At 38.2% G+C, this 24,020-nt stretch overlaps 1 protein-coding gene across 15 annotated transcripts in view; it reads right to left on the bottom strand.

The window, feature by feature from the left end:
* The window catches only part of KDM6A (lysine demethylase 6A), a 151,949-nt gene that overhangs the window by 76,901 nt on the left and 51,028 nt on the right, over positions 1-24,020 (bottom strand). For all 15 annotated transcript variants that reach the window (XR_005601988.1, XR_005601991.1, XR_005601990.1 and 12 more), the window contains exon 5: positions 2,010-2,068. Coding sequence is in view for 7 of the 15 variants with exons in the window: in XM_039552533.1 (XP_039408467.1) it covers positions 2,010-2,068 (59 nt within the window). In the remaining 8 variants the exon portion in view is untranslated. The remainder of the gene's footprint in view (positions 1-2,009; positions 2,069-24,020) is intronic.

Raw genomic sequence — 24,020 nt, 5'->3', positions numbered from 1 at the left:
AAAGTCTTGAGGTCTCCTCTGCCTGCTAGAAATATAAAGATCTGTGTCCCCTATGACCATAAACAGATGGAATAAATGCAGCAGGAAGACAGATTAGCATTTCACTCTGAAAGAGGATTCTCCTGGCAATCTGCTAGAGCTCTGTGGAGGATTAAAGTCTTCAAAGAAGAACACCTATTGTAAATGGCTGGCTATAATCTCAAAGTTGATTGTGATCTTGTCACACCTAAACACCAACAACCCACATCCCTCTGCTCTTTTACCCAAGAAATCACAGAAAAGGGGGAAGAAAGGCACTCAAAGTGATTAAAATTCAGAATTGCTAACAAGTAAGTTTTTACCTACATTAGATTTTTGTCCTTTAGAAACTGTATGCAATACTTTAATGATACACAATGTCCTTAGCACCACACTATACATAACTTTGTTGCATGAATGAAATGGAAAATACAATTATTCTACTCAACCTTAACATAAGCTCTGTGTGCAGTTCTGTACGTTAGGGCATCAGCTTACACTCATGTTGTCAACAAGTGAAGAAAAATCTGAATTAATTCAAAGCCCTAATTTATTAATACTAAATAGCATGATCTGCTGATGGCAAAAATTTATGTTGAACAGGTGGCTTTTCAAAAATTAATTACTCTAAATCTAACTGCTTTGTCTTATTTATCTTACAGTTTATCTACCATTTTCACAGTGCAAACTATAACAAGATACAGCTTGTAAGAAATGGTGCACAAAATACTTTTGAATGCTGAAGGATGAAGACAAGATTGCGTAACAACTAGAATGTTCTGAAACTTGGTAAAATTCAACGAAGACTCATCACAATCTTAAGAAACAGTGGATTCTCAGGATTTCTGAAAACTTTTCTATTCTTTTCTTGCTAATTAGAATGCAATATAATTGTATAGCACATGGCATTCATTTCACCACTATCAATAAAGCAAGCAGTAAGCTGCAAGATAAAATAATCCATGTTTTGAGTTCATGATTTAACCAACTTATTTTAATCTGAAGAATAAAAGTTTATGTACATTATCCTGAGGAAAACATAAATCTTTTGCCTTACAGATACACAGAAACAATTTAAGGAGAGGTGGGGGGAGAAATCCTGCTCCATTGTTCCCAACCTTCAGTCGGTGGTCCCTCACTGCATCCGTAACTGCTGTCAGGATTAGTTCAGTAACACAAGGGAACTTTTTAGTAATCAATCAAGTAGTAAAGTCACACTTACTGTGCTAACAGTCCACACTGAGTGGAAAAAGCACTGACCTAAACACTGCGGCTTTCTGACTTCTTCCCCATAAATTATCTCCATAGGAATAAACACCAATGAAAGTCTGAGGACCTTTCAACAGGACCCCAGTGACTGAGTCCATTCCATTTACCACTCTCACCACTGATAAAGCCAAACCAAAACCCCAACTGAAAACCAACCCCCACCACACCCAGCAGAAGCCCTGCTACATCCCGTAAGCCCTGACACAAATTACAACTGTTTTAACCCTGAGTTTTTACACCAGATTTAAACACCCCGATTCCATGAGAGCCTATTGCTTCTCACATCCAAACCCCACACCTGATGCAGCTCTGTCAAAATTTCTGCCTACCAAGCAAAATGTAAACAAGCCCATTTTGCCACCTCTTTTCCAAGCAGGGTTTCTGTAAACAGGCTTCCCAACAAACCCAGGCCACAGGTTATCAATAACAACAATTCCCAAAAGCCTGTTGAGTCCTTCTGCTCCATCCCCACTGCTGAATTGTATTACAGGGAGCTCAAATTCTTCTCCTGGAAGTGCCTTCCTTTTCGAGGCACTGCTGTGGCTGCCCCAAGTGTGTTACAGTAAGCAGACAGTGATTCAGGACAGTAACACCTGCAAACATCCTATCTGTAATAAAATCAATACTGAACTACTGTACATTCACACTGAACTGAGGGTGAAATAATCACACTTTGATGGGACAGCACGCAATACTGACACTGTCAGCTTATTCCAACTTACCATTGAAAGGCATTGTAATGGAAGTAGACCAAACCAAGGCCATATAAAAAGGCAGCATTCTGTAAAGAAAAGAAACAATGTTTAAAACCCAGATAAGAGTGAGTTTCCAATATTTTATCCATCCTTTGACATTGTATTTCCATTATAAGATAAATGTATTTAACACTCGCCTTGAGTAGGAAGAGGCAAAAAGAAGGAATGAAAAGATACACAGACACTTAAAAAAAAAAAAAAAGTGGTTCTCCATGGTCACAAAAAAAAAAGGGGCTATTTTGGAGAGTAACAACAATATTTAAGTACTTTTACATCAGAGAAACCAATGTGCTCTGTTCTACTTGTACAACAGCAGGGAAGGAAATGATGAAGTAGAAATCTTTGGTAATTTAATATCATGAAAAAAATAATTTATGACCAAGCACCATTTCATAGTCACAGTAATTTATACTCACATAAAAGAAAACAAAGCTACACACTCTAATTTCAGTGTCTAATGTAGAACATTAATTAAATGAATCTGAAAATATGCTTAAGGAGATTTCATTTTTCTGAATACCAAAAAATACAGACCATGAACTTCAAACCTATGACAATCATATTTCTTCATCATTAATCCAATTTCTATCTCCTATCCCCCTATCTGCAGAAGGGAAAAACTAAACCAAAACAAGAAAAACCATTTCCTTCCTGGAAACCCATTTTCCCTCAATCTTCTTTTCACATAAACCATGATTTACTTCTAAAGTGAAATCATTAACAATATTTAATCAATGTTTAACTATCCAGTTCCACAAATAATTATTAAATATATCCTAAATTAGAAAAAATAAACAAATTGCTTTTTCTTTTGCAAAGTTATGCCATAGCACATTTGTTTTTTATTGAGCAGAACTATTCCATTATTTACAGGAGACATTGTACATGCTGCCTAAGACATATTTTTAGGCTTTTCTCATATATAATTCTTATTCTGAGAGACCAGGTATACATATCCCAAAGCTCTGACACATGGATAAGAGCTGGAATTTCAACTGCTGCAGACTGCACTTCAAGATAATCTCTCTGCCACTTGCATGCAGTTCTTAACAAGTCAAATTTCTAAGGAGTTCCACAAAAGGAATCCTAATTATGACCTCAATCCAAGTCAAATATAAAAGTTATAACAAAGTTTCTCCTACAAAATAACTGGTAACCAGAAGACAATTCAAAGAGCAGCATTCATCAGAAACAGAATCCAATATGACAATTTCATTATCCCTCATTTGCCTCTTCTAAATGCAAATTAAGACCAGGGAAATGTCAAAGATTCCTTCATGAAGGCAGCTGGATCATAGCTTCAGCAACGGACAGCTTCCAGGAAAATGCTGTGGTTTGACCAGATACTACAGCAATCAGAACACTGGAAGATGTTAAGAGGAGGAGTGGAGAGGGAAGTGCATAAACAATAGAAGAGGTCACTTTAATACTACCAGAAACCCACATTCCTGTTTAATTGAACAAAAGCCCAACACCGACATCATAAAGACAAAAGATCTCCAATTCCCTACTCCGTCTTGTTTCCACGTTCCAAGTATGCTCTGGCAGCAAGAGACCAGGAAGAAGGCAAGCTCAAAAGTGGAGCACACGTAATGCCCTGACTGGAAAGTCATTTTAAATGAAGAAGTAAGACAGATTTTCATGTCTGCAACATGGAAGCCTACAAAATACAGCATGCCAGTAGCCTTCACTGTCTTCAGGTCAGCTCATCTGTAAGACAGAATTTAACAAAACTGTCTAGTGTCCCCCTCTGATATTCTGAATCTCAATCAAGTTTTGATCATTGTAGAGATTGAGATTAACAGTGATCACAAAAATCCTTCATCGCCACACTGCAAAATTCAAACAGAAATATGCCAGACAACTAAAAACTCTTCAATTTGCAAAGAATTTTACTTCCTCTTATGAAACTATTAGAATTCACAGTCCAAGAAAGTTAAGAGGTTCAGAAAAATCTCCCTGATATTTTGATGCTAAGGGTTAACAATAACCAACTTTCAAGGCACAACAGAACCAAGATGCAAGCTATTTGTCAAAATGTAATTTATTTATCAAGTTCACATAAAGCTTTCAGATGGTACTCACAGCACTACAAATAAACCATTACTGTTCTGTCCTTTGTTCTGTGACTGGTTTTACCATTTTTTTTCCTCATTCTCCTTTGGCCTTAAGTCTTTTGAGACTGACCTTAAAAACATCTTAAACTGCTGCTCTCTTCTCAATAAAAAACAGGGCAAGATTTAGTATTTGTACCAGTAATACTTCACTTCAAATGTAAAGGTGCAAATTCTGAATTGTCAGTATGAATCATGAATTTACCTGTTCTGAAATGCTATAGCTCTAACCATACATATCACCATTATTACTGCCTGTTGATAATCTTAAAACCAATCTAATAAACTAATATTAAAACATATCTTTTAAACTGCATTTGAACACGGACGGGAGTTTCACAAGGACTGGAAGAGATCACAGTGTCCCAATGTATGGCTGTACTCTCCCACAAATAATTCAAGGCAAGATACACATAAAGTTCATTGCTTTTGCAGAATACCATCAAGTTCAACATGCAGTCAAAGTTCCTACTGGCAATAGCCAATATGAAATGTTACCACAGCTTAATGCAGATCAGGACCAAGTGTGATCATTACACAAATCTTCATCTACAAAATGCCTTCTTATAAATCATAAGATTCTGTGATTCTATTTACTAGGAACACAATCCATCTTAAGAAATCAGTTTTCCGTTTCCTCTATTAGTTCTGACAAGTTTCTCAAAGAATATCCATTCCATGTGTTCCAGTAAAGATTACTCCTGTGATTTAGTCCCTGCTATAAATAGCTGTTGAGGTAGAATTTAAGGCCTATTTTTTCCCTCTAAACATTTTTCAGTGAGAAGCAGAAAACAAAATTATCTTAGTACAGTCCTTTCCTTGAACTTTCTAACAACCCTCAAAATTTATGAAAATCTCATGCTAGCAAAAAGTATTCTCTGGCTACTAACTTCTAATTTAATTTTTTTTGTTACCAGATACCTCTTTTCACTAAAATCTTGAGTGAAAAAAAGATACAAACCCAAACAGACTGTGCCTCAAATTTGAAGCTGAATGCTTGGGTTTTTTTCGTTCTACAGCCATGCTACCAAATAGCAGATAAACTAGAATGCTATTTCCAAGCTGGCATCATTTACATTTTCTTTGAACTACCAAAAAAATGTTAAAATGTTTCATACCAACCACTAGATGGCTCAAATACTTCTTTCCATTTTCCACGCTTACGCAATTTAAGGAAATTGTCAAGTTGATATTGTGCATTCTGCTACTTACACGCACTATTTAATGCTGAGCAACATTTCAATTCTATTTTCTAAACGAGTGTGGTATACACATTTTGTGAACAGGTAACTCAGAAGGCAAAAATGTATTTGTGTGTATCTTTTTATGTAACTGGTATGAATAAGCACAATGAAGACTTTCTGGTCTTGTTTGTTTTAAGCAATCAAGGAAAAAAAATTAACCAATGAGAAAGACTCCACCCATCTCACAGGTCTTCTATTCAAATAACTGGTTTATAGGCTCTTTGAAGCAGCAGGTGGAAACAGATCCCCAACGTTCCATGTGTTCTGTTCTCCAGGCATTTCAGGCCACATCCACATCAAGCCTTTTTCTCCACCTTTCAAGGGTGCAGCCAGCAGGTCCCACAGAAATACATCAGCCCAGCCCACCTACAAACACAGGGGCAGAAAAATGCACCTGTCCTGGCTAGCAAGTGGCCACTCCCACATTCAGATCACAAATAGCCATCTTGGACTCGCTCTACAGACGTCTGGCTGCCACATCTGGGTCCAGATGTTTTTCACCAGTAACGCGCTTATCTGCCACACACAGTTGAGAGCCCGTTACAGACTCCAAATTGGTGTTTCATAAACACAGGAATTAACTCAGATGTTATGCTTGCAAATGAAAATCAGTTCAATGGGCACTTCCAGAGAGTCAGAGAGTAGAAAAAGACATTAAAAACTCAAAGCAATCTCAGGGCAGCTTCCAACCAGGTCCTCGCAATTTAAAACTGAAAAAGGAACATAGTTTCCCAGCATTGCTAATTCATAAACATTCCCTAGAACTGCCTCTCTCATTTGTGCTGACACAATCATTTTTAGACTACTACAGCCAGCTGGATGCCAGAAGTGCTCTGAACTATTAGTATCTAGGTAAAAAGGATTTTTTAACTGGATCAGTTTCCCAGGCAAGTTCACTTGTGAACCCCCATGAACAACACCATTAGCACAAGGAAAAGACTGGAACACAAGTAAAAGCTCTTTAAGCCTATGCTGCTCCCATCAAAATGCTTATCAAACCTCCAATGACTTCTCAAACATTACTGAAACCTCCAAAGTCACATATAAACATTTCACTTGAGAGAAAACAACATCTATGGGTCGGTACAAGGTGGATAAACATGAGATAACATCACAGCCTCTGGCCAGCCTTCTTCATGCAGGAAAAATACACCTTTCAGTTGATTAGAAAGATGATAATATTTAGGCAGAAATCAGAGTGTATCCCACCATACTATAAAATAACCAAAACAGGAGAAGAAAAAGTTCCCATGTAGTTAGTTAGTGGAAGTCTGAACAAAAACTACGGAAAAAAGGTGAAGTTCAGCACCCTTATGAGAGACCAGCGACTGCTTTACACTTTCTTACTACTGACAGGAATCACAAAGTCTTTGATGACGTATTTAGATTGCCTCCAGCAGGGTCTGACTGCCCCTTCCTGAGCTGCCCAAGTGCCAGTGGAACCCAGAGCCCAGCCCACATCACATCACGCTGCACAAGACACACGTGGACAGGTGGCCACTGCTCCTCAGAAAGCCTAACCAGGAAAATAAGGTTTTACAGTTTGTGTCACATCCTGTGGTCACAGGGTCTCTTGGCCACCTGTTCAAAGCAAAAGAACAGCTTTTGTATTCAAATGTGTGAATATGTTTCTTTCTTTACTGAAATTTAAAAAAGAAAAAAAAAATACAAAGTTTTGACTCTATGGTGCCTAATTCTTCCTCCTGACACTACTCAATGCATAGTAACAGCTCCCTGGAGAGTTTGCACCACATAAAAAAATTCCACTTGGGCTCCCGTGAATAAACAGCTCCAGGCCTTTGGGAGCTGACAGGCTCTAGCACAAGGATTTTATGTGCTCAGGAGAAAGAGTGGAGGGTTCAAATAAAATTTGTTTAGATTTGTATAAACATGAAAAAGAGAGCTACCTATCTGCATGTGCTGTACATTCCAAAAATACTAAGATCCCTGTGTGTACTGCAAACTAGTATCATTAGTTTTGTTCTCTTCAAGGTCTTCATGAAACTTTATAGTACCTGGAAGATCGTTAAGACTGGATTAGATTAGATACAGGATTTTTAAATACAGCTATCTCTAACATGCTTGCACGACTCTACTTCTTGAGCAAGAATCACAACAGTCCCAAATTTGTTACTGGGTGGGTGTCTGCATCCCAGTAGCCAAGTGAAAGCAATTAATATATAAAAATCATTATTCCTGTGACAAATATATTCTGTCATATGTAATATCTTGGTAAATAGCTACAAAGTAATTCCTCATTTTCGTTAAGAAGATCTTTTCAGAGAGTAAATATTGCCAAAATACACCTACTACTTCCAGAAGAAAACTATCTTTCTTAATTCATAAAAACTACCCTTTTTTTCATATCACAGAAAAATTCTTACTGGAAGTTAAGCAGAAATAAAACCAAAAATCAAGTAAACAAAAATTCCACACCATCTACAAATTGTGGGGTTTTTTTTTTTTTTTCCTTCTAAGTGGTATCTGTCTCTGAAATTACTATACTGTCTTGGCCATCCTACTCATCTCCTCTTTAGGAAAGACACGACATTTGTCCATACCCTTTGCAATTGCCCAGCAGTGCTGCATTTCCACATTCCCTCTAATTCTCCTCTGAATGAAAACTACTCTTTCAACTTCTCTGGAGTATGGCTGCTCCACCAAAACACTTCTATCCCCACATTTTTACCCATAGACTGTAACACACATGGCAAAACACATGCTAACAAGCTGAAGTGGGAGCCTTGTTGTCCTCCAAGTGGCTTTCCAGCACTGTCTGTAGAAAAAAGCTTCTTGACACACAGGGAAGGACAGGTACATCAAGACAAGACTACTGGAAAATTATTGAAACCCAGATACCGCAATTAATTCAACAGACATTAATTATTGCAAACCCTCCTGAATAATACACTGTGCCACAACTAGTTTGAAGGGAGTGCTGTCCTGTGAAAGACAAACTGACAAAACACAACATTAAATAACTCAAATCCTCTTCACTAATGATAGAATCTATGCAGTTTTGCAAACCAGGTATTTCTTTATCCATAAATAAACCTAGGTCCCTTGGCAAAAGGGACTTCTGAACAACTAGTGTACCTCCAAGTTTGTCACATAAATGTCAAGCAAATGTCTAAACTGTGATCATTGCTAAGGGCATCTTTCCACTGAAACTTATAAAATTTCACTTGATGTAAACATCTTCATTTTTCACTTGATACAAATATTCTCAATAATTTAAGTATTTTAACAGGAAACAGCATTTTTCTGAAATTAATCAAGTGAGCAAAGGTGTTGTGCAACACACAAAAGATTAAATTTACCTTGACAGACATTTCATAGAGATGATTCATCTAACCAAATTTAATACTCTCCCTACAGATTCCCTGAATGCTGTTAACAATCACAAAGCTTCTAATTTATTTTGTATGATACATGACTTCACGAAAAAACACCCTCATGACTCCAAAGAGAAAGCCATACTTGAGACCGGATGCTTTTTAACTAAACCAATTTGTCCAACGTTTGCACAGAAACAGACAATCTTTTCAGAGATCACCTAGCCCAACTCTCTGCTGAAGGAAGGGACGACTAGAGCATTCCAAGGATGAAGTCCTGTTGGGTTGACTGCCTCCAAGGATACAGGCCCCACAAACCTTCTGGGCAACCTTCTCCACTGTCCCATCACCATCACAATTAAATAAATAAATACATTTTCATGTGTTTAAAAGGAATTTTGTGTTTTCTATTTGTGCCTGCTGCTTTTCCTTCTTTCACTAGGCACCACCTAGAAGACTCCGGCTCTATTTATTTGTAAAACTGGACAAGACACTCCTGAGCCTTCTCTTCTCCAGGCTGAAGAACCCCAACTCTCTCAGCCCTCCACTCCTTGTATGAGAGAGGTTCCATGCCCTTAAACAGCCCCACGACCCTTCACTGGACTTGCTCCACTATCTCCCCAGTACTCTACTCAGGAGCCCAGCACTAGACCCAGAACTGCACATGCATCACACCAAGGCTCAGTAGAGAGGAAGGATCACCCCTCAGCTTGGTGGCCATGCTCTGCCTTATGCAGCCCAGGATGCCACTGGCTGCCTTTGCTGGCTCATTGCCAGCTCATGCACCAGGAGCCCCAGGGCCTTTCCTGCAAAGCGGCTTTCCAGCCTCAAGGCCGTGCTGGTGCACTGGGCTGCTCCTCCAGAGATAAAGGACTTGGCCTCCGTGGAACACCATGAGGCTCCTGGGGGCTGTTTGGCTCCCTCTGGACAGCAGCACAACTGTGTCATCTCTTCCCAGTTTGCTACTCTCTGTAGCCCTGCTGAAGGTGCACTCTACCCCGCAACACAGGTCATTAACCCAAGGTGCTAAAGAGCACTGGCCCCACTCTCAACCCATTGGGTAAACCACTAATAGCTGGCCTCCAGCTGGACTTTGTGATATGTCCTGGGTTTTGGCTGGAATACAGTTCATTTTCTTCTTAGTAGCTGGCATAGTGTTGTGCTTTGGATTTAGGATGGGAATAATGTAAACACACAGCTGTTTTAGTTGTTACTGAGTGATGTTTGCCCTAAGTCAAGACTTTTCAGTGTCGCAGGGAAGAAGAAGGCTTGGGACAGCTGATACAAACTGGGCAAAGAGATATCCCATACCATACAAAGTCATGTCCAGTATATAAACACAGAGGAGTTGCCAGGAGGGGCCAGTCAGAGACCACTCAGTGGGTGGTGAGCAATTGTATTGTTCAGTGCTTGAGTATCTTGGGTTTTTGCTTTCTCCCTCTCCTTTTTGTTAAAATCATTATTATTGTTAATATTACCATTCGTATTATGGTGTTTTAATTCATTTCACTTTAAATAAACTGTTCTTCTCTCAGCCCAAATGGTTTTACCCTTTGTTTTTTCCCCCTGATTCCTCTTCCGTTTCCACCAGGGGAAAGGAGGTAGTAAGCAAGTGGCTGCGTGGTACTAAAGTTGCCATCTGGGATTTGACCATGACAGTTGATGATCACAATCCTCTGAGCCCGGGTGAGCCAGTTTTCCACCTACCACACTGACCACTTATCTAGTCTGTATTTCATCAGTATGTCTGTGAGCATATCATGGGAGACAGTGTGGAAAGCCTTCCTAGAGTAAATACAAACAGTATCTGTGGCTCTCATCCCCTCCACCAAGTTACTCATTGTGTTGCAAACAGCTATGAGGTTCATCAAGCATTATTTCTCCTTCATTAATTCGTGGTGATTACTTCCAGTGACTTGCCTGCCCTGAATGTGCTGGAAACAGTTTCCAGGATAATTTGCTCTATCACCTTTGCAAGGATGGGGGTGAAGCTGACCGGCCGGTAGCTCCCTGGATCCTCCTTCTTGTCATTCTTAAGAGCAGGAGTGACATTTGCTTTCTTCCAGGCCTCAGGAACCTTCCCCCTGACCATGACCTTTCTAGGATAATTAAGAGTGGTCTCACAGTGACAGAGATGAGCTCCCTCAGCACTCACTGCTGTATCCCATCAGGTCCCATGGACTTGTATGTATTTGTTTGTTTAAATGTTCCCAAACTTGATCCTCGTCTATCGAGAGCAAGTCTTCCTGGGTCCAGACTTGCCAACTGGTCTCAAGGGCATTGGAATCCTGAAGGTGAGTCCTACCAGTAAAGGTGAAGAAGGCTAATACTAAGTATCTCAGTGTTTTCCATATCCTTTGTAATTTGCCTTATTTAGCAGCAGACTTACATATTCTTTCATCTTCCTTTTGCTGCTGATACACTTGCAGAAACTTTCTTATTGCCCTTCACATCCCTCACCAAATTCAACTCCATGTGGGCTTTGCCTTTCCTTATGTGATCCCTGGATGCTGGGATGGTATCTCGGTATTCCTCCAGAGTCACCGATCCTTGCTCCTGCCTGTTTCTTCTGTATGTTTCCTTTTTATGCCTGAGTTTTGTCAGGAGCATCCTAGTTATCCATGCATGATTCTTCTCCTTTTTACCCAACTTCCTTCAAGTCAGGATGAACTGTTCTTGAAAACAAACGTTATCACATAGACAGAAAAAGAGATTCCCTCACCATGGTGTGCTGTAGGCACTTCCTTATTTTGCCAATACGCTTGAGGTGGGGCCCAAATACTGATCAGCACAAGCAAATTAAATACTGAGCAGGTCTTCTAAACCTCTGCTTTTCTTTGATGAGTACTGCTCTTATTTCATACTTACTAAAGGATTTACCTTTCCTCTTTCCCATGTAGATATAGTGAACTCACAAAAGCTATTAGATCTCCTCACTAATGTTTACGAAGTACAGAAATTAATGCTGCTTCACATGTACACACAAACATTACTGAAACATCTCTTTTGGATTACGGCATCTGGACAGTTTATTGAAATGTTTTATTCTCCTTCATATGGCAAGTGATCATCATCATTTATATCCATCACCTTCAAAACATTTTACAAAGTAGAACTACTAGTATGGAATTTTCTGTCCTTGATTCACCATTTTTCCAACCCGTTCCAGCAAGAATAGGAATCCCACTGAGTTGACAAGTAGCCCCATTATTTCCCTGTCAGTTTCTCACTGCTGGAGAATCACTAGTGCTGGAAAAAAGCCTTGCTATCATTAATTACACAGCTGCTCTTCCTCACGCACTCCATAGAAAATGGGAGTGGACAAGCTGAATATACTAAGGCATGAATGACTATAAAGAGATTCAAATACACACAAACAGACCAGCAAAAACCAAAGGAAAATAATCACATAAAATTAAATGACAAAACCCTTTATCGTTGTTCCCCTCGAATCTTAAGCTACATTGTGCTGGGCAGTAACAAAACCCAGCTGAATCTGGAACTCTGCTTAATGGAAAAATTCAAAGGTTAATTTTTAACCAAGTCCCCTAGGATTGCTGTTGCTGCTTTTATGTTGTTCTTTCCAGCTGAGTAACTCTTGAACCTGTTAGCTGCCTTCAAATGAGTTTTAGAGAAACCAAGACTTCTCAAAGATGAAAAACTGGAGGAATGTCACTGAAAATGACTGTTGGATAGGAAAAAGAGCCCCCAAACCAAGGCCTACTTTCAGAAAGCACACAGAGCTAAATTACTCTCTCCTCTTTGGGAAGAGACACTTAGTCCATTAGCACAGCTTTAAATCAAGCATGTGCTTTTCCTGCTCAGAGATGCCGTAGGAAACAAGATGTCATTCAGGATGCTTCACTAGGAAAACCAGAGGAATTTCAGTTTGTGTGTGCTTAAGTGGGAGAAGGAAGGACAGGAGGTGTGAAAGGACAACAGACACCAGCTCGTCATTGCCCAGGCTTCATTAGCTCCAGCATAAAAACAGTTTGTTCTGTAAACTGCAAACTGAACAAAATCCCACATTTGGAACAAAAATTCCGAGTATCAGCTTCAGAAAAAAAACTCCCTAGCTGTTTTGATTTTGACTTTATTTTTACATTAATCAGGAACATCTTAAAAATGAAAGTGTTATCCGATAGCATATTTTTGGGTATGTATTTTATGTATTCTTACAAATGTATCAAAAATTTAAACAAGAATGTGTCAATTTTTTAAAGGTTTGTTTCAAGTACTGAAATGCAAGATCATTGATTAATGCTTGCTAGTTAGGGATCAATCAATTATTACTGAAAATGACTGTCCAATTAAGACTGTAGTTGGTTAAGTAGTGATGGCTAATTGGTGTTCTAATTGGTGATTTGCTGTTTTATTTGTTAGAATGTACAAATACTTAAAATGGGATACAAGAGCCAAGGCAGCAGGCCCACATGACAGGCAGCTGGGGGAGCAGACTGGATGGCCAGCAGCCAAGACTGGAGCAAAGCAGCTGGGCAGCCCACCAACCATTCCCACAGAGCATTTCAATTCCATCAAATCATCATTTCTTAACAGAAAACTGTACCTCAGTAAATTTTCAGCCCACTCTGTGAATATATAGACTAGTGAGTTTAAGAGCCACCGGTTTCTAAAGGCAAAACAACAAAAAAATACAAACAAGCCAAATGACAGGACACTTCTTTTGCCCTCCCCATCTCTGCTTACTCTGCACTGCAGCTCTTTCCTCGTCTGCTCCAGAGCTCAAATTGCTTTCCTCCCTCATTAATCCCTCCTCTCCTTACCATTGCACCACTGCTGCTGTACCTGATTTTACTTAATTACTTCTGTCAACAGTTTCATTTCTGAAAAATTAACTCTGAAAAACTGCAAATGGAAACACCACGACTGTCCTGGATCAGAAACTGAACCATTTTTAAATCCACCAGCATTTCTTCATTTCTCACTACTACCTCACCTTACTAAGTAAGCTGGTAGCTTTTAAAATCTTTTCCTCAGGGGCAGTTTATTCCCAAACTCAGCTGACAGCCTGAAGGAGGAGGGACAAGAGGACAAGAAGAGGGCAAATTAACCAACACCATCACACAGGCATTTTCTCCTCCCCTGGTAATTCAAAGTACTTTTGAAAGACTCTAGAGAGTTCTTATTTAAAGACACCTTGCTGAGTTCCACAAATTAATTTTACATTGTAATTGCTGCTCCTCAGTGTGAGTGGACACCCCCTTACTCTTGCAAGAGTCAGCAGAATCCCTTTCTAACCTGTCTCCATGGCAGGTGTAGATTCACCCTCCCTCCTGTCTGTCTCCTCTGCACAAAGTTCTTGGATATGCTTTTGTGATTTATCTGAAATTTCATTCTGCTGTTCTGCTTTAGAGAGGAGGATGACTGGATTCTAGCAAAATGTCACACTGAACTATACTTATCCTTTATGTAAGACCATCCTTTCCAGTACAGGCTTCTATACTGTTCTTTATTAAAGCAAATACTGTTTGGGCTTGTAACTTTTTCTTCATACTCTACTTTTTCTGATACTCAGGCCAGTGCCCTCAAGACTGTGAGCTGTGAGATGGTGGATACAAATACTTTCAAATGCTACTGTTTAAAAATATCAACATGTCATATGAAACTCCACTTGCTATCATAATTCTCCAAAATCTTTTTCTGTACTTTAAATTTGTATCATTTAACATACAAAATTTATCTTCTCCTTTAGAAAATAAATACTCACTTTCACTTCCAAACATTAAAATCATTAAATCATTATACCAGTCCCACATTTACAACTTTTCCATGACACTGTCTAATATACACCGATTTACATTCATTTTCTTAGATCAAAAATGTGTGGTTTTTCTTTCCCATCTTTTCTGAATACATGATTACTGTACAATGCAATCTGAATCTACCTTCTTATTTAAAGTAACATTTAAAAAAATACTTTACAGCTTTCTTACACTTTCTCTTAAAGTCCAGTTGTCTACTACCATGCAATTTCAGGAGCATTCCTTAATTGCAGATATCAAAGATGAAGTAAATCACACTCACAGAAAGACAAGTCCAGGGCAGGAAGACAATGATGTGAGCAGCTTCATAAACCTGGAACTGTCACCTTGTGGTCACTTAGCAGAGCTCAAAATGGGGAGGCATAATCATCCTACCCTGAAATTATCAATCTCTTTACAGTACTTTGCTTAACAAAAGAAGAAACCTGTCTCTCAAACCTACAGGAGAACAAGGACTAACAGAGGAAGATTATGGGAATTAAGGGCATCCAAGTACTGCTCTGCCAGAAAGAATTCCCAATGTAAAATAGAAAAAACTTACTCCTTGGGAGGTAAACCATAGCCATAGAATGCCACTCTGATAGACAGGGAACACGGCAGGCAGGGACCCTAAAGAGACTCTTCAGGATCAACATCAGGGCAAAGAAGAGAAGACAGATTCATTTTCTGGAAGGTCCAATTTGTTCCTGATGTCTTGCAGAATCATTTAGGCTAAGAAGTTTTCTGCTACTCCACTCTTTTTGACATGTTTACAGTATCACATTTGATCCCGTGCTAAAACTCAAACACATCCACTTTAGGATGGGCTTTAGGCAGTCCTGGCCATATTTAATTGTTTAAGGTGGTAATTACTTATCTAATTTTACCATATTCTACTTCTCAGTTTCTCTTAATAATTCATTACATCTCTCAAGCACTTTTAAACCTCTTTAGTGCCTTCACTATGTGCCTAGCCTCCAACAAATACTTTTCAGGCCTAAAATTCAGATCCTTTTCAGTAAACAAAGAGAAATCTCGAGCTAACAATCTGTTTCAGTCCTGTCTTATTTACCTGCCTTTAAGTGAAGTGAGAGTTTCTGTATCAAGGATTTTGCCTTAACATGGCTTTGTAAGATCCATCACTTTCTTACACACAGCCACCCCACCCTTCATTCTCTGTTTTTAGAAGCCAAATCTACCAAAGTGCCTGAGCAGAAAATGAATGCTTCTGGATTTAGATGGGTTTGATAGCCCAGACCAATGAATTGTTTTTCACCTCACACTTGTCTGACACAACACAGACAGGAAGTTTTTTTTCACCTGAGACAGAGTAATCCCTTGTCGACTTGGCAGATTATTCGGGACATTCTTCCCAATAATTACAAAACTGTTGACCATCTTCTTTTCATAGCCAGAACAATGAGTCACCATGGAAAAAATAGGTGCTTCAAGACACTGCTCCAATACCTCAGTGACTCCCTGTGTTCTGGACATGTAACAAAGTCCTAGCCCTAGCACTTGCTCCTGAACTTCAATCACCAAAACACACACATCTCCCAGTCTGTATGTACAGGCTGCAAGACTAAGAATACACAACCAGAATTCCAGAGGAAGACAAAAAAATCAAGGTTCAGAGAGGTTAGTTAACAGGGAGCACAGAAAGATGCCACAGGAATTAGGAGTTACATGTCTAGCAAAGCACTAGAATTAGGACAATCACTGAACAGCAGCATTTTTTAAAAATTCCAGAAGTATCTGTTGCATCCTTTTAGAGACATTTTTATTGTGTACTGTTTTTCCAATCAGTGCTTAATATTTATTCTCAGTTTAAGACAAGCTGCCTTCCTGTGACAGCACCCATCTGGGTTTGTCTTGACCTCACAAATGACATTCATCATCTGTTTGTTTCCATTTGCTCTTTAATGAAAGCCCTGGTCACAAAAAATCAGCAGCAAAAGCAGCAACTACAGGTTCTCCCTCTATAAAAGAGGGCATTACAGCCAAGGTGATCCAGGAGAGACTCTCAAGGAATCTGTCTGACAACAATGCACAGGGAAGAAAGTTTAGGAGAGAAAAAGGCTGACATTCCTCTGACTCTCACTCATCCTGAGTGAAATGATGTGCCTTCAAGACAAGCTTTTCTTGCGTGATTCAGACAGAGGGCTCTGTTTGCCCAGATTCTGAGATCAAAACCAGAACTGAGACAGGATTATAACACTCCATTATGAGCTAGATGGAAGATGTCATTTATATTACTGTATTTTTATGGATTTCAGGGGGAGAGAAGAGATAGTGTACTGAAATTCTTGAATTCTTGTATAGCTTCACTGAGTAATTCTGCTCCAGACAACATCCAATGATTGCATTTAATCAGAAAATCATCCTTCCTGTCCAAAAGGTAAAGACACCATCACTAAATGGAAATACAGCTCCCAATAGGTGATCCTGGAGGAAAGGGACAGGCTATCATACAATTCAGAAGTAACACTGAACTTAAAAAATGTTGCTGTTACATGTAACTTCATTCATTTTTCTATCATTATTTTAAGCCTCCCCCTCACAAGAATACCCTTCCAACCTCCAGTGATTTGTGGTTCAAAGGTTTCTAAAGCCAGACAAAATGTCTTCATATTTAATTGCTTTTAATGGATTTTTCTTCCCTGAATTTGTTCAGCTGCTTTTTGAAACAATTAAAACACTGTGAGCCTGCAGCATTCTGCAAAACTAATGCCACTTTCCACACACAGTGATACAAAACCCTCTGGAAGATGCAGTAGGCATGAATTTCCTGCAGCAGTTTACAACAGAACAGAAAACACAGAAAATATCAGCAGCACCAGCCTTGTGTAAAGACATTCTCCCTTTTGTGTCACCTCTATGGGTTTTCATCCCTTAGCTTTAATAAAATCTTTCAGAATGATAATCAGCTTATCATCTTCTTTCCTTTCTAAACTGCAGCTATGACTGAAACCCATTTCCCTTTCTACAGGGTTTACCAGGATTGGAATCAGATTTTTCAGCTTGTTTTTAGAAGAAGTTCATGAAGTTGTGATTACATCATTAGGATACCTGGAAACAGATCTGTGCCTGATCCCAATAATCAAGAGTCCAATAGGTGAATAAATGAAATGGAACCCAATATTCTTTGTGCAGAGAGAAAAACGAGACCTGAAGTATTTTTAGGAAACATGTTAAACAGCATCAGTATAGTTATGATGTCTGCAAATTCAGCTTTATTGCTGTTTTTCTGATGACCCTGAGAATTCTGAAGAGTCTAAATCAATGTTTCAAGAAGAAAAATACTGAGTAAAACCTAATCCAAAAAGAATGAATGAATGAAGAAAGAAGGAAAATAGCTACATTTATTTCAGAGCACAATCATGCTCAACCACTAACCTAAAACCATTTTCAATTGTCTGCCTTGTCTTCAAAGCATGAACTTACTTGCCTCACACAGGGTAGTCACAGACTCTTTAAGGAGACCCCAAGCTCTTTGTCTCCCAATCTTCCCACCTGCTGCCTTCTCCATCTATTTGCACTAGATCCACTCACACTTCCACCACTCCTCTCCCACCCACACCCACCACATGGAAGAGGCTGAATCTGCATCCTTCAGAAAAGGAGGAAAGGATGAAGCTCAATACTTTAATTAGGTGTATGCTTGAAAGAGTATTTAAAAAACCAGAACTGAGATGCCAGTTCCGGAGAGAGCAAACTCAAAAGCAGAATTTGCAAAATAAAGCAATTCTTTGCTTCTAAAACTCAGCAACTATTTCCTCTTTTTAAAGAATGGACCTTAAAATGTAAGAGATTCATTTCTGAAGAAAAGCCATTCATTAATGAGACACTGTCTCTAGTTATAGATCAAACAGGAATCTACAAACTAGAAATATGAAAACCAGGATGACGTGTTTTGTTTTAACCTTTTCCATGCAAGGAATGAGCAATCATACAGAGCACCAAGTCACTGTGCCATTACTGTGGCTTCTGCAAACAACACACTTTTGAAAAAGCATCACAAGCATTTCCAAAATAATTGTTTATATTTAGAAAAAGAGACGTTCGGTCATTCGACATTATCAACATCCAAGTATTAATTCCTGCCTGCTGGAGATGTGTCCCCTGTTCGAGTCAGAATGTTCTACTCAACTAAAAACGCCTCTCTCTGAGCATTCTGAATTGATGAGTTTCTCCACTGCCACACTTCAGCACATCTAATATTTCAGCATCCTGAATCCTCATCCCAGAGACTGAAGAAGGGAAGCATGCTATTAATCTAAATACTAGCACATGAATGATGACAGTTTTTATTCTGCACAAAGGAAACTTCTGCAGCAGGAGAATTCAACGTGCATAAAAAGCTTTTCTAAAGAGACTTTTCCATCAATCCTGATACTTGCGTTATTTCTACTCAGGGTGCTTGGGCTTCTAGACAGAGATCACACATACAGAGGGACAAGAAGAGCATTCCTACTGAATTTCCAGGGTGAAGTCTCCATTAGAAAACATAATGAACATTATCTGGAAACAAATTGCCATTTTTCAGGGTGAGCAGAGCGTTTCCTCTGAGATTCTGTCTTGTCTCTTCCTCCTCCTGACCCCAGCAAATTTTTCCCCAAAGCACATTATTTCCTCTTTAACATTTTCAGTATATTACTGATTTGTCAGAGTTCTGAGTTCTCATAAATCCACTGATTAAAAGGGATGAGTAGCTTAATGAATGAATGCACACTAAAAAAAACCAGAACTGCACACATTGAAATAATCTATTTTTCTAATTTAGGGCAAAATATTTGTAATGACAGAGCAACACAAGTGCTCCCTAAAAACATTTAGAGCTTGTTGGGACCCAAACAGGTGCATGGTTTTTATGGGCAGAGAGGGATTCCTTTGTTTTGTGTGATGACAATTAATAGAAATAGACACTAAAAAAAGCTAATTTATCAAATTTATCATGAGGTCAAAGACATGTCAAAATTTATTAATTAAATTTGCCAGTCTTATTCTAGGATTTTACACCTCATCTTGATTCCTTTCAAGGAGAGGGAAAACACCCTCCTGTCATAATTTCATTCCATAATTCATCTAGTAAGAGGTAATTATTAGATCCTTGTACAGTTTTCCTCTACACAAAATTGGATATGCTGCATTATTTGTCTGCATTAACAATTACATTGTTTTGATGGGACTACCTAAGAATTCTCTGTTTTAGCTGACAGAGGGACTGAATTTCAGACACACACACCCCCACATCGCCCCCAGAATACACAAAACCCCAACCTGTAACTCTTCAGATTTATTACTCCTTAAGAAATAGCTAGATAAATGTATGTTCTTTTCTAAACTAGAAATCAGTTGTGCTTTCCTCTAATTAAACAGCATGAAATAACAACACGTTTTCTTCTTAATCTTTCTTGCTGGCATTAATTTAACATGATGTTTTATTTAAAAAAAAAAAAAATTCTTCTTTCAACTTGTCTGCTTTACTGAATTTCAAAAAATTACGTTTATTTTTAGCATGCAATATTAAAACATCTTTTTCTGAAGCCCAAATACAGTTATTAATTTGTTCTAATTTTTGTGCATTTTATAGACAACTAAATTATTGGCAACACAATCTCAATACCTTTCCAGCATTCCAGACTTTCCCTTTATATTAATAAATTTCTCTGAAGTATTTTGAAGGCATATGCCTAATTCCTTTAACCTTAAGAGACAGAATCCCAGTCATGATAAACACAGTTTGAATTTAGAAATCCCAATTTTTTCACGTCACAGATTAATCACACTAACTGATCACACCTATGGGATGCTGAAATAACCCCACTTACAGTGTTACCAAAGCTACCAAGCACTTCAATAGAGAAAAGAGATTATATGGTGCACAATTCACAAATTTAGCCCTTCATTTAGCAGTCTTCATAATCCAGATTTCTCTTGGGTCTTCTTCTTTTAACAACTTTTCTACATTTTCCAATATCTTCTTAAATGCAATTTCCATTCACCACGACAGACTAAAGGGACAAACTCATGATCTAAACGTATTAACAACCTTTAAAAATCTGTTATTATGCTGATGCTATAACTGCATTTTATTTTTCTCACTCTTTTTGTTCTTCCAGTACATCTTGGGATCAGAAAATTTTCACCAGAACTGCTTTCATCCACTGCACCCCCAATACCTAATTATTATGGAAAATATGCCCTCCTCTATTTTTCATCAGCATTGCAGTAAAAGACTCTGTGTACTTGCTAGATCCTGTATTACTGTAAACCCCTTTATTTTGTGACAGTAAATTGTTAACTTATCACCATCTGCAGTAACAGCTACACACATAAAAAAATCTTTGTTGTTTAATTACTGAGAGTGGAGTTTTGGTCATCTTAACTCACTCCTCCCCTTCCCAGGGGCTCTCCAGCAAGGTCAGGGCACAAAGCTCATTTTTACCAACTGAAGCCTTGCTACTGTCATTTCCTCCACTCTAAACATCCATAATTTTTATTATCTGCTTATCTAGCTCCCTGAGTGATCCTCAGTGCTTCACACTCTAGCTTCTTATTCCTTCCTCACAACAGAGGCCATCCAGGCCCTTTGATGGAGAATGATACTGTGCTCCTCACCTGAACAGTTTAGTGTCTTCCTTGGTTTTGTTTTTTTTTTTTAATTTGTTATCTCTCCCACCACACCTGGTGAATTTATGACACAGAGGTTGCTGTTAGGGAGAAAGCTGGCAAAAGTCTCCGATCTCCCACAATCCACTCTGGTATTATTCTATATATACCCTCCTCCCATCTCCCCATATGCTCTTAGCCTCAAAGTTTGGGTTTCCCTTTCTCATTTTCTTTTCATTCTGTTTCTCAGCAAGGCCAGAACTTTCCTTCCCCCACATCCTGCCACTCTTCCTTCCAGACACATTTTCCTCTTCCTCATATTAGTTGTTCGATCTCACTTGGCCTTACAGATTTTTCTCTCCTCAACCTTCCCCCTCCCATTTTCTTCTTTTCTTTTTATGGACACAAACATTTCCCATCCTATATTATCACACAATATCAACTCAGACTATTTCCAGACTGCTTTCCACATCAGTCTCCTGCAAATGCTTATCCCCATTAAATCCCATAAAAATGCTTTTTATCTCCATTATGATGAGCCACTCTCATCAGTATCCAAAAATTAGGACAAACTTATCTCTATTTTTCATTTGCTGTTCCATGATACATAATATCATCATGTTTGTCTCCTCTCAGTCTACAACAGAGGTCTTGAAAGTATTATTTTTCAGTTGTATTTTGTACCTTCTCAGAACATAACCAGAATGTCTTCATCAAAACTTTTCAAGTGAAAGGACTAAAATCAAAAAACTTGTTTTAGTCAAAAGTGAGGGGTGGTACAGAATCCCATGTGCATCACTGACAACAATTATATTGTCAGGCAGAAGAGCATATAGAAGGTATTATTAATATCTCCATGCTTCACAGAGCCATTGAATATTTATTTAATTCCTGATTCTATTTTTCACTTTCTGATTCTCCATCTCCTCTTTCTATTTATTCTATTCCTACCCTATCATTTTGATTTGCAAATACATCCTGAATTGCAGGTTTTTACTGTACCCATCTTTAGGTCACTGCTCTATGTCCCAGTTCCTTTTGCAATGTCTTCATCAGCAAACTTCACCTTCAGTGAGAATTTTTGAAACTTGCTTTCCTGATCAATTCTTCTCAATATTTCACTAATTAACTGTTCTCTGATCAAAGGGATTGTTTCTTTTTGCTTTTTCTGTAGGTACCCTGTGTTGCTATGGGATAATAATTTATATTAAAGGCTTTTTGTGTCATTTTAAAATGTTGTTCTCTAAGGACCCTTTAAGGGGAAATTTATCTCTCTATATGGAATATCCATTCTCTTGGAAAAAAAAGTTTCAAAAACCTAAGGGCTGGAATAAAAAGCAGTGTTCACAAATCATCCTACTTCTCCCAACTTTTGTTCCAGGAGGGTATCTGCACCAGCAATTTCTACTGATCCTACACCACTGCACTGTTTCAATTAATCCAAGCATTTATATCTAATTAAAAAATAATGAAATTTTTGATGAATTCTGTTCAAAAAACTACTTGGTTTTTTGAGTTTACTGCAGAAAATAAAACAGTTGTGAGTCAATGAAGTGGAAAATTGCTGTCTTATAACAGATCTCCAAGGTGCAAAATGTTCTCTTATTTGCTGTTATCAGTATGTCTAGTAATTGCTTTTTGTCCAACTGTTTATAAAGGGAGAAACAGACTTACAGTCTGGAGAGAAAGAGACAGCAAAACATATAAAATTAAAGAATAATGGCTTTTTAATTGTTTTCCTATTTTACAGCATTAAGAAAACATACCAATAAAAAGCCATTTCACCAAACAAAACAGAAAAAAAGTAAACTGATGAAAAAAAGCTGCATAAAACAATTAAAACAAACAGCAGGTCACATTTGAAAACTAACACCCGTGGTCTTTAGTTACTTTATCTCTTTGGAACAAAAAAGCCTTGCTACTAATTCCAAGAGTTTTAGCCATAAGCTTGAGAAATTTCTACATAGTTCTAATTATAGAACAGCATTTTAAAGTATTACCTGGCACTCAAACACACTTTAGATCAACATAAAAAGGAGTGTTATAAAATTGCTTTCTGCAACAAACCAACAACAGCACAGACTGAGATCACATCCCTCTTCCATGATTAGCACCCACATACACAACTGAATTTTCCTTTGACATTTGGCTTTCTGAAGAGAATTTCAGGTCAGGAGATTTTCTTTGGGGGTTTTTGGTGGATTTTAGTTTGGGTTTTTGTTTGTTTTTCTGGTTTGGTTTTTGGGGCTTTTTTTCTCCGTACAGTTTTGGATTCTCCTCTGTTTTATAAAGACTACCTGAAAAAAGTGAGGGGAAATTCTCCTATTTGTACACATAGAGCCAAAATTTTATTTTCAAGAATAATTGATTTAAGAAATAAATGTGAAAAAGGTAAAACTTCATAAACAATAATTTATTCTACTATCCAGTAAACACAGGCAGGGAGTACCAAACAGGAGTTTTCCAGAACTAAACCAACACCTTACTTACCTTGCTGCAAAATTATGGAATTTACTTCCCCTTCTTCAATTTATCTATTTTTCTTAACTAGACCACTCAGTGTTCTACAGTATAGCCTTGCAACTGTAAATGCAGTTTGCACTACATTTGGACTCAGATGCTCTTAAAATCCATTGTAACACAGAAGCAGGTCTTTGAAAATCCTTCCTGGAGTTTATCAAACCTCTTTGATGTTTTCACCTCGTCCACATAAATGAAATCTTTATTAAAAAGAAAGGTGATTAAAGCCATTTTCATAAAATGATAACGAGTGCCTGACAGATTTACTTTCCTTCTAGGCAACTTTCCAGCAAAAGTCAACAGCTAACAAGAATTCTAAATCTGAATACATGTTGGAGGATATAACTCACTAATTAAGTGTTCCTTAAACATTTCAAGGAACATTCAGACT

This window comes from Corvus cornix, chromosome 1 (genome assembly GCF_000738735.6).
Source record: "Corvus cornix cornix isolate S_Up_H32 chromosome 1, ASM73873v5, whole genome shotgun sequence".
NCBI lineage: Eukaryota > Metazoa > Chordata > Aves > Passeriformes > Corvidae > Corvus > Corvus cornix.
The sequence above is the reverse complement of the archived record's forward strand: the minus strand, read 5'-3'. Positions and strand labels throughout refer to the sequence as shown.